We start from the raw sequence: 12,037 nt of genomic DNA, 5'->3' as shown, positions 1-12,037 counted from the left end.
ATAAACTGTTCACCATTGCTTCTGTTTTATGTTAAAGTTATATAAGACAGAACTGGAATTGTTTTAAGCTAAACCTGGTCAGTTTAAGAGGTAAATCTTTACTTTCTATGGACAATAACCTTAGCACTGAGTTTCCTGAGAGTTACATTAAGAAAAACATCTTAGGTGATCAGTGGCTCTGCCAGTATATACACAGTAACCTATTAATACATTTGAAAATCAAAATATATATTAGGTATAAAATACCTAGTCTGCAAAAATTTATAACTCATAGCACCCGAAAGTAACTCCTTGCTTTTTCTCTTCTTTTCAGTATGAAAACAAAGTTGCGGTACGTGACAGAGTGGCATTTGCTTGTAAATTTCTTAGTGATAGTCAGGTAAGAACTGATTTAATTCCATATTTAAAATGATTAATATTTACTGTCAGGCTTTCCTGGCGGCGCAGTGGTTGGGAGTCCGCCTGCCGATGCAGGGGACACGGGTTCGTGCCCCGGTCCGGGAAGATCCCACATGCCGCGGAGCGGCTGGGCCCGTTGAGCCATGGCCGCTGAGCCTGTGTGTCCAGAGCCTGTGCTCCGCAACGGGAGAGGCCACAATAGTGAGAGGCCTGTGTACTGCAAAAAAAAAATACATATATATTTATTGTCACTGGATTAAGAAACTAATCTTTATGTATAAATATATATCTGTGAGGTTTATAAGTAAATTCTTCTAAAAAGTGAGGTAATAATTTCTTATTAGATTGAGCTATTATAAACATGTATCATACCTAAGTTTACTTACTGAAGAATGCTGATTTAACAAGGACCTACTGTATAGCACAGGGAACTATACTCAATATCTTGTAATAATTTATAAGGGAAAATAATCTGAAAAAGGATAGATATATATGTGTATAACTGAAACACTTTGCTGTACACCTGAAACTAAAAACATTGTAAACCAACTATACTTAAAAAAATGCTGACTTAATATTTTAGTTTATTTCTGCAGTGGTGAGTGAGATTAATCAGTAGATGTTAAACTCACCTCTTAGTGATGCTATCAAAGGATTCCTTTATTTTTTAATACAATAAACAGCTAGTACATGAATATGCTATGTAGATAGTGAGAGAGAAATGCGCATAAGCAACTGGTAATATGTTGTGCTGAGTACTACAATAATGAGAAAGTGCTGGGGAACATAAAGCCATCTTGGCTAGAGTTTGGGGTAGGATAAAGTCAGGCAAGACCTTATAAGAAATGGTTTGTTTTTGTGTTTGTTTGTTTAGGATAAGATTGTAAAGGACCCATGAGCTTTACAGATCAAAATCCCAAGAGATTTGCAAGGTCTTTTTTTTTAAGTTTTATTGAAGTATTGTTGTTTTACAGTGTTGCGTTAATTTCTGCTATACAGCAAAGTGACTCAGTTTTACCTATATGTATTCCTTTTCATATTGTTTTCCATTATGGTTTATCACAGGAGGATATTGAATATAGTTCCCTGTGCTATACAGTAGGACCTTAATGTTTATCCATCCTATATATAATACAAGAAATGGTTATTGTTGGTAATCTTGAAGTTCCCTTCCAACTCAGATTCTGTGACTTTATTACTTGTACTGTATAATAGACATCAATAACTTTGCAAAATAATAAGGACAGTTCTCTTTAAATTTAAAATAGTAAACCCTCTGTGGATCTTTTATAGAACAATTATCAAAATATAGTAAATACCATGCCTTTTAAAAAAAATACTTTAAATGATCATGAATGCTGTATTGTAATTTATAATAGATGCAGACTTCTTAGAGATCACCATATCTAGATTTTTACACGGGCTTTTGTTTTAAACTGTTTTCCCTTAAGAGTAAAATTGTTTCAAATGTAGAACTTATGAAGCAGAAAATACAAATAGTCAAATGGATTGCTTTAGAAAAATCACTTTGAATTTTCCAGTTAAATAGGTACATCGAAAAGTTGACCAATGAAATGAAAGAGGCTGGAAATTTGGAAGGAATACTGCTTACAGGCCTTACTAAAGATGGAGTGGACTTAATGGAGAGTTATGTTGACCGAACTGGAGATGTACAAACAGCAAGTTACTGCATGTTACAGGTTAGCGCAACCTGGTGGCAGCAATATTTTAAGGAGAAAAAAAATGCTTAGCCTTCTGTATTTTCTTCCCTCACTGAATGGATATGCCCTGTTGCTTGCTGACGATCTTTAGAAGACGTTTAGCTTTAAATCACTTGATCTACAGGACTTCTGCCTTACCTTACGTCCCTAAGCCTCCTGCATTGGGTTATCTGGGTTTTCCTTTCACTTTGAGAAGTGTCAGTCTTGAATTTATGTAAAGCTCAAATGGAGCAGAGACACGTCTCTTCGTTTTCTCCAGTTGTTGACAGAACAACACCTTCTACAAAGAGATTGCCTTTCCCTGATCTGAATTACTATACATTTTTCTTGAAATACAGAAGGCAAGTTGCACACAGCTGTCTTAATTCTCATTATTCCCTTTTATTATCTCATTTCCTTATTTATTAAATGGGCATGATTTGCTATAATTGATCATCTATTTTCTCTCAGTTTTTACTGTCCAGTGGTTAAAAATGGATTCCTGGCAAAGATTCCCTACTACTTTGCTTTTGTTGGAAATGTGACATTTTAGAGCTTTTTCCTGAGATTTCCTGTGGCCCTCCAGCTAATCTTATCCTTCTTAGTGTTCTCTTTTCTGTCCTTATCCTTTTATACAATATGATAGCATGCTGCATACTGGCTAAGCAAAGTAAAATGCCCCCTTCCGCCACCCTACCTTCTTATGAACAAAAGTAGATATTGATTGGCCCACAAACCACAATGTAAACTTACCCTAAGGTAACAGGCCACTGACCATGGAAGAAAAGGTGTCCTTCTATAGCATAAGGTATCATTGTTTTCTTACTGAAATGAGTTCACATTTGTTAAACCAAGCTGTAGATATATGGCTATGGAATGCAAATGGTTGGTAACCTCTTAACAAGGTTTATAAAATACATTTAAAATGCGGTGTGTAGGGCTTCCCTGGTGGCGCAGTGGTTGAGAGTCTGTCTGCTGATGCAGGGACACGGGTTTGTGCCCCGGTCTGGGAAGATCCCACATGCCGTGGAGCGGCTGGTTCCGTGAGCCATGGCCGCTGGGCCTGCGCATCCGGAGCCTGTGCTCCGCAACGGGAGAGGCCATAGCGCTGAGAGGCCTGCGTACCGCAAAAAAAAAAAAAAAAAAAAATATATGGTGTGTAATTGAATCTTGCTTTAAAAAAAAATCTAGTCTGATGATCAGCTGCCTTTGAATTGAGAAGTTCCCTCCATTTATATTTATATGGTCAAGATTTAGTCTATCATCTTGCTCCTAGTTTTCTGTTTTGCTTTTTCTTCTTCCTTTTGTTTTTCTGTTCCTTTCCTGCCTTCTTTTGGGCTAATTGAATATTTTAGTATTTCACTTTATCTGTTAGCTTTTTAGCTATACCCCTTTTCATTATCTTCTTCTTTTGAGTAGTTGCTATAGGTCTAACAATACACATCCTTAACTCATCAGTCAACATTTTACCTCCTCTTACTTTACATTCCACACCTGATACATCATGCTTCCTACTTCACCTTTTCTCTTTCTTACCTCACACCTGACACTTTCCGCTTTTTGCTTCATATTTCATGTTACAACAGTGTAATTCCGTTTACAAATCCCCCTCCTTTGTCCTGTTGTCTTGTATTTTGCTTCTACATCCATTATAAACTCCAACTTAGTGTTGTTATTTTTGCTTTGAACAGTCAGTTGTCTTTTATGTAAATTATGTGAAGAATGAAAACATGGGCTTTTATATGTATTATTTACCATGCCTGGTACTGTTTATTCCTTACCAGAGACTCAAATTCCATCTCATATTGTTTCCCTTTGGTCTTTCTCTTTAGCATTTCTTATAGTTCACATTTACTGGGGACGGATTCTCTCAGCCTACTTTTAATTGAAAATGTCTATTTCGCTCATTTTCTTTCAGCATATCAAGGACGTTGTTTCACAGTGCTCTGGCCTCCATTGTTTCTGATGAGAAGTCACATATTACTATCCTTGTTTTCCCCATGTAATGCTTCATTTTTCCTTGGGCTGCTTTCAAGATTTTCTTTTGATTTTTAGCAGTTTAACCCTTGAAGCGTAGTTGTGGTTCTTTTTATCCTGCTTGTGATTCACTGAGGTTCTTGGATCTGCAAGTCAGTGTTTTTCATCAGATTTGGGAAGTCTTCAAGCATTATTTCTCTAAATATTTTTTTCTGCCCCAATCTCATTCCCCTTCTTGGACTATTATTGCACGTATATTAAACCATTTGATATTGTCCCACAGATATCTGAGGCTCTGTTTATTTTCCTTTTTTCTTCTGTTCTTCAAATTGGATAAATTCTTTTGATTTGTTAATTGGTTATTCTGGCACCTTCTATCTGATGTTAGGTTTTCCAGGGAATTCTTAATTTCAGTTATTGTACTTTTTAGTTCCAGAGTCTCCATTTTTTTATAGTTTATATTTTTCAGCTCAGAGCCCTATCTGTTTACTAATTAAAACACTATTTTCCACTAAGTCTGAATAATAGCTGCATTTAGATCTTTACTTACTCTAACATAAGGGCTATTTAAGGTTTAGTTCTATTGACTGCCTTTTTCCTTTACTTTGAAACACATTTACCTGTTTCTTTATATGTCTAGTGATTTTTTATTGAATGCTGGCCATTGTTTGCAGTATATTATAGACATCTAGGTTCTTTTCCTTTTTTTCTGAAGAATGTTGGTTAATTCTTTTGGAAGTTTAGTTACTTGCTGATCACTTAGGTCTTACATTTTGTTACTGTGGGAAGCCCATGGCATTTCCCAAGCTCTTCTAATTTTAATTTGGTCAGACTTAATCTCTGAACTGTTTTCTCTGTAGACTTTTTCAGACCTTGATTTTAAGTTTTATTGGGGCGGTTCTAGAGAAGACTTACCAAATATTGACCAGATTATTTCTTAGTTTATCCTCACTGCCGTGGAAGGGGAAAGAGTGGGGTATGAAGATTTCTGATTTTTCTGTGGATTTTCTTTTTAAATCAGGGATTGTATTATACTTTAGTACTTAGTTCTGCCTAGTTGGTCATAATTAGGACTGTAGTAGATGTTTATTTTTTAAGAAATGAAGTTGTCAACTGTGAGTTTTTTCACATGTTCTTTTAGCTAAATTTAACTCTAGTAATTGAAATTAATACTTAATTACTGGGTGAAAGATATGCTTCTATTTTGATGGAATGTCTAAAGGTAGATTGTCTTTATTAGCTGTTACAGGTTTCTTCCCTTTTTCCATAAGATGCATGCTAAGTTGCCTCTGACATTTTACTTTCTCTGTGGCCTCCAAACAGAACTGGAAAAACTTGGCTTTAAATTAATGGCCGTAGCATCATTGGAGGTAGAGGCTTTCTCTGCTTTCTTCATCATGTTAAGATAAGGACAATATCCTCAACAGAGCTAAAAGCATTCTGCGAAAACCCAAAGCAAGTGTAGGTGAAATGTGGAATGTCACAGCTGCCAGGGAAAATACAGCTCTAGGAAAAGTCTTAGTGGCAAAAAAATTGAAGTTCTTAATGAGAAGGAATCTAAAGTAAATTTAAGGAAAAGGAATTGTTCCTTTTCACTGTGGCCTAGGGGCAAAAGAACTAAACATTTTTGATTCAGTTTTGGTTTTTTTCTTTCTTTCTTCTTTTTTTTTTTTTAAATTTGAAGGTGATAAATATATATTTTAATTGAAGGTGAGGGAGAGAATAGGCATTTTTAACTTTTAGATAAATAGGTATACAAAAATAGCATCTTAATCCACAATACATTGCTAGATATGAAGGACCAGGCTCAGTATTATTTTTAAATATGATTGAGCAATTTTGGTGTGTATTTAGATGAGATAGTAAATATATTTTGTGAACCTAGAGGTTTTAATTGTTGGGACAAAAAAGATTTGCGTCTTTTTTTACTGCATTCAACTAGGAAGGTGAATTGATTGCTCTTAGGTCTTTACACCTAAATAAGAGGTAGAAAATTACATTTCCCTGGCAGGATATAATGGTATATACAGTGCATATTTATGTCGTTGGTAGAGGCCAACTTAAAGTAAATTAATGAAGCTTCCATCAGTTATTTTATCTGTATTCTCATTAGGAGCCAGCTTTTGGCAAAAAAAGAGGCCTGTTTCTTCCCATGTGATGCATACTCGCATGTTGCCTAGAATCTTCAGGCTTACCCAGGAAAATTTTCAAAACTGAAATAATTCATGTTTTCTTTTTAGGGTTCTCCCTTAGATGTTCTTAAAGATGAAAGAGTTCAGTACTGGATTGAGAATTATAGAAATTTATTAGATGCCTGGAGGTTTTGGCACAAACGAGCTGAATTTGATATTCACAGGAGTAAGTTGGATCCCAGTTCTAAGCCTTTAGCACAGGTAAGTACATTGTTTTGGAGAGAATCAAATTGTAACATGTACCTAATAGCCCAGCCAAAAAATAGAAGTGTTTATTTACAGCATGTTGTATAGGATAAATTGAGGGTTCAATTTAATAAATTGTTATCAGTATACTCATTCTTTTGCTCATGTTGAGTTCCCATGTCTTTATCTATCCCAGAGTGCACTTTGTCCTTAATCTTCCTGTTTTTTCGATCGTGCCACTTCCTAACAATCATCTCAGTGACTTGAGCTTTAGTCTGACACAGAGCAAACCACAGCAGGTCTAGAGGATCTTAGGCAAACCTAAATCAGTCCTAGGGTTGTCCAAGGATTTCTAATACATTCCAAGATCTTTCAGAATCTAAACTACTGTATGTTCTTACACATTCCACTTACATATTGACACTTTCTTCACTGTTATATGTAATAAGGCAGGACTTGTTTCTTTAACAGTATATATATATATCTATATGTCTAATTAGACATAGAAATTTATTTTTCTTTAAGCAGTAGTTTAAAAAAACATGAGATCAGCACTGTATATAAAATAAACAACAAGGATTTACTGTATAGCATAGGGAATATATTCACTGTTTTGTTATAATCTATAATGGAAAGGAATCTGAAAAAGAATATATATATAACTGAATAACTTTGCTGTACACCTGAAACTAACACAATATTGTAAATCAACTATACTTCAATTAAAAAAAAGCAATGTGGGCTTCCCTGGTGGCACAGTTGTTGAGAGTCCGCCTGCCCATGCAGGGGACACGGGTTCGTGCCCTGGTCCGGGAAGATCCCACATGCCGCGGAGCAGCTGGGCCCGTGAGCCATGGCCACTGAGCCTGTGTGTCCAGAGCCTGTGCTCCGCAATGAGAGAGGCCACGGCAGTGAGAGGCCCGCGTACCACACACACAAAAAAAGCAACGTGAGATCAATTATTACGTAAAGCACTTGACGTGAAATTACTGTGTCTGAGTTCAGACGTTAAATATCAGGTATATGCTCCATGTGAGCACTGGATGGTGCTATTTTCTTATTTTAGAAATTTGAGAAATTACTGTTTGTATTAAAACAACCTGAGTATTAATCAAATAGCATTACATGATAATATTTGTTACTAATCTATATCATAAGTGTTCAAGAGTCTAGGAGTTTAATATAAAGGCGTAATGAACTGTTTATATTGCTATTATTCTAAAGTTTTAGCTATTATAGGATCCTTAACTCCTTTTTATCTTAGGAAATGAGAGTTTTATTTACAAGAAAATTTTGTTTAGGAGATAATATCATTGAACTTTGTGTCAAAAGTCATAATGGGATATTTTGTAATGTCCCAGGGTGAACTCTAAAGTCCTTGTTATTTTTTTCTGTAGATCACAGTGATGTTAGGAAGAATATAACTAAACAAAGGTAACAGAGAAGAAGTATTCAAATAATGTAACTGCTAAGTGGAAGTCTTAAATAGAGCTCATCAACCTAGCAGATAAATTATTTTATAATACACAATAAAATTTAAAAATTATTTAAAAGTAATTTGTTAGGATCAAACTTTGATTATTTTATATTTATTTTATTCATAAAGTTTGCATTATATTTATTTCTCCTTTCATTTGTTTTATAGGTGTTTGTGAGTTGCAATTTTTGTGGAAAGTCTATCTCCTACAGCTGCTCAACTGTGCCCCATCAGGGCAGAGGTTTTAGTCAGTATGGTGTCAGTGGCTCACCAACAAAATCTAAAGTCACAAGTTGCCCTGGCTGTCGAAAACCCCTTCCTCGATGTGCACTTTGCCTCATCAATATGGGAACACCTGTTTCTAGTTGTCCTGGTATGACATAATTCTACAGTATACTTTTTGGAGCTGAAATTGTTTCTACATAATTGATTTAATGTTGTAAATAAAAGACATACCAATTTGAGTTTATATTATTTCTAAGAGCAAGCCACTTTGCTGGCTTGAAGGTTTTTGTGTTCTCTATGAAATCCGTACATTAAAAGTAAAATCTAGGGCTTCCCTGGTGGCGCAGTGGTTGAGAGTCCGCCTGCCGATGCAGGGGACACGGGTTCGTGCCCCGGTCTAAAAAAAAAAAAAAAAAAAAAAAAAAGTAAAATCTATATCCATGATATCTCAGGTAATCTCATAGATGCTTGCCAATTTAACATTCGTGAGAAGAGCTTAAATATTAAATAATCTTATAACATTTTCTTACCACTTTTTCTAAGAGGAGCTCCCTCATATTTTATGTTTAAAAGTCACTGTGGCCCCATCTAGTAACAAATACCTTGTGTGCATAAAGAATTTTTGATAGTCTCAAAGCACTTTGACATTTTCTCTTATTTCATGTTCAAAATCTACCTGTGAAAATATGTAGAGAATGTATTAACCTAGAAGTCAGATCCCTTTACTTCTAAGTTTTGGTGTTGGCTTCTGCTATATTTGTCAGCTACCTAGTAAATATATATACTTTTTTAATGGTTAGAAATATTAACATTGTTTACTGCTTAAAGTAAACATATAGAGAAAATTTTTGAGAACAGTAGATAATTGAATATAATGTACCTACTGGCTAGAAACATTTCATTTATTTATATAACTTGAAAATGATGTATAGCAAAAAATTTAATGAAAAACATTTGAATATCTGGCATACTGGTAAATGAATAAGGAATAAAGAACTGAGTATGGTATTAGAATGCCTGTTGTAGTTCTGGCTCTGTGACATTTAGTTGGTGACCTTGAGAGTCACTTTAGTGCTCTTACATATGAGGTGTTGGACTGGGAGATCCCTTCTAGTTGTGAAATTCTGGAATTCTGTTCTGTAGCTGGTTCTTGTAAATAGTCTGTTTTATTGTTACATTAACATCTGTGAAAGAGATTTGCTAGTATCATTAAGTTATTTTTCAACATAGTGCCTTTTTTTTAACAAATGCAATATGTGATGTTTTCAAATGCACATGTTAGTTTTGACTTAAGCTTTAAATCAAGGCTTTTCATTTTTAACATTGCATGTTGATCACTTTTTTTACATCCTTGATAAAAATAAATAGAAAATAACAATTGGGAATAAAAATCTACTACAATGAAAGAACAAGGAGGCAAAATATAGTGTAAATAAGTTCTATGTGAACTGAGATGCATAGAAATAGTTCAACTTAATATGTCTTTTGGACCATAAGCCTCAGGAAGCTGTAATGGCTAGAGTGCTGTTTCTTTTTGCTAGATACTAGCTTTTCAGTTTTTTCTATTTTTGAAATAGGTAAGAAAAGATAAAAGCAATTTTCTGGAATTTGAAGAAAATTAAATCATAAAACATTTTAAGTTCTCTGTTATAGAGACTGTTAATTTAACGAATATTCAACACCCAGGTTTATCAAGTCTTAACATTTTCTCATATTTGCTTCAAAAATTTTTTTCTAAATTTGCTTCAGAAATAATTTCTTTATATAGATTTGAGTACATGTTTAATGCACTAAGTTAAGGCTGATGTGCTAGGATGACTCAAAGATCCTCGTGGAGCTTATGGTATAATGAGCATGGATAGCTAATGTAAAATAAGAAATTATATGTTCTAGAAAATAAATACTAGTCCAGAATCTTTTATCTGTCATTCCAAAATCTCTAAAGATCTGAAAAGCCAAAAAATTTTTTTTAAATGAATTTACAATAATCTCATTTGGCAAAAGAAAAAATCTGTTCAGAATTGATGTGAAGTTATTAAAGTTTTTATTTCTCTTGTTTACTTGTGAACATTCATATGTTTCACTGCAGAAATGCTAATGTGTTTAATTACAAGATGGTACCTCAGACTTTTCCTGCAGGTGTTATATAATATTTGCTCATTATTTTCCTAACATCCCCAAAGATTCCAAATTCTGAAATGCATTTAGCTCTCTGAGGTGAATAAGGGATATTATATAAAGAAAATGTTAGGAATTTTGAAAGAGGGTAACATTGCTTCTATCTGAAGCATATCTGAAAAACCTCAAAAAGAAGATGCCATTTAAGTTGGTCCTCTAAAGTCTGATAGATTTAAATATGTGAAGATTTTAGGGAAGCCTATCCAGGTTGTAGGCAAAGAGTACAAAGCATGAACTAAGGTAAAGAGATTAGTGAAGTTGATAAGTACAGGGAGTGTATGGGAACTACCAAGTGCATCAGTGTGACAGAGCCTAGGAAACAGTGTAGGAAAATTAGGGGAGCCTGAATCTGATCTTTAAAGGCATTACTGAGCTGAGTTAATTACAAAGTAATAAGCATTTTCTTTTTTTATTCTGTAAAATCAGAAAAATCTGAGTTCCAGAATAAAATAGGACCTGATAGGAATCAAATGTTGGCTCATGGCAGTTTAAAGATTTAGGTATACAAACCTCTGTGTTGCTTTGCCTGCAATTAGAGATGGCATCCATCCATCATGCTTTGTGATCCAAATGGCCAGAATTTCCATAAGCTTATTTAACTGAGGGTTACAAATTTTTACAGTCACTTGTGCTTTCAGGATTGGAACTCTATTGAAACTGTCTCACTGAGTTTATAATTATAATGTTTATGTTATAAACAGTAATATTTAGCATTAAAAATTATAAACGTTATTCAACAGTGTTTGTTTCGTAGCTATTTTTCTAAGTGCTAGAAATGTTACAGTGAACAAAACAGATAAAAATCGCTGTCCTTATAGAGCTTAACTTCTAGGTATGATACATTTTTAAAAGTTAAGATTATATATTCGTTTCTTTCTTACTCTTCTTTTTTTTATTATTATTGTTGTTGTTAGTGCCTAAGTGAAACTTTAGTTACCCTCAACTATTCTATAGCACTTTTCATAATTCACTATAAATCTTTTAAATTTAAAAGCTATTTGATCTTAAAATGCCTTCTCACATGGCAGTGAGGTAGAGCTGTTATTTTCAGCTTCATCAGAAACATAAGGATTAATTTGTTCTGGACTCAGTCTGTTTTCTCTTTGTATTCGAAGTTACAAAAACAAAGTGAAAATTACTAATGAGAACTATACACAAAGGTATAAAATACCTTATATTTAAAAGGTCTGTATTTCCTTTTTCTCTTCTCTCTTTTTCTCTCCTTCACTATTAATTGTTTTTATGAAGCTTTTAGGAAGAATTTCAGTGTGTGTACATCTTAAATTCTTGAACCACCTTCACATCCTTTGATCTCCATACCATTAGCAAAAAGAGATGGGTATTTTAAATAATTGTTTACAAGACAATTACGGTCATTACAGTGTGACCAGCAATGGCCCAGGTGAAATTTTGAACATAGCATTATGTCTTAATAGGTACACAATTGCTTAATTAAACTTAATATTTTTACTTACTCATTTTTCTATTCTTATCTCTAATTATATATGATCTTAAAATAATTTGATTTGCTGTTTTAGAACAAAATAAAACATATTAAGGTGGCCAAAATTAATAGAATGAGCATTTTTCAAGCACTAAAAGTTATGTAAATTTGTGTGTAGATGTACATGTGTAAATGTACATGTGTAATAATACATTTTTCTTCAAGTTTTTGTGAATAACAAATGTATAGTAATGTACTA

The 12,037-nt window shown here is 33.9% G+C and overlaps 1 protein-coding gene across 7 annotated transcripts in view; it reads left to right on the top strand.

Annotated features, from left to right (window-relative positions):
• MIOS (meiosis regulator for oocyte development) overlaps positions 1 to 12,037 on the top strand; it is a 108,982-nt gene that overhangs the window by 88,432 nt on the left and 8,513 nt on the right. For all 7 annotated transcript variants that reach the window (XR_003006179.1, XR_003006175.1, XR_003006176.1 and 4 more), the window contains 4 exons: positions 314 to 379; positions 1,941 to 2,099; positions 6,317 to 6,469; positions 8,100 to 8,304. Coding sequence is in view for 2 of the 7 variants with exons in the window: in XM_024767110.1 (XP_024622878.1) it covers positions 314 to 379; positions 1,941 to 2,099; positions 6,317 to 6,469; positions 8,100 to 8,304 (583 nt within the window). In the remaining 5 variants the exon portion in view is untranslated. The remainder of the gene's footprint in view (positions 1 to 313; positions 380 to 1,940; positions 2,100 to 6,316; positions 6,470 to 8,099; positions 8,305 to 12,037) is intronic.

The sequence above is a fragment of the Neophocaena asiaeorientalis genome, unplaced genomic scaffold (genome assembly GCF_003031525.2).
Source record: "Neophocaena asiaeorientalis asiaeorientalis breed wild unplaced genomic scaffold, Neophocaena_asiaeorientalis_V1.1 scaffold70, whole genome shotgun sequence".
NCBI classification, from domain to species: Eukaryota; Metazoa; Chordata; class Mammalia; order Artiodactyla; family Phocoenidae; genus Neophocaena; species Neophocaena asiaeorientalis.
The sequence above is the reverse complement of the archived record's forward strand: the minus strand, read 5'-3'. Positions and strand labels throughout refer to the sequence as shown.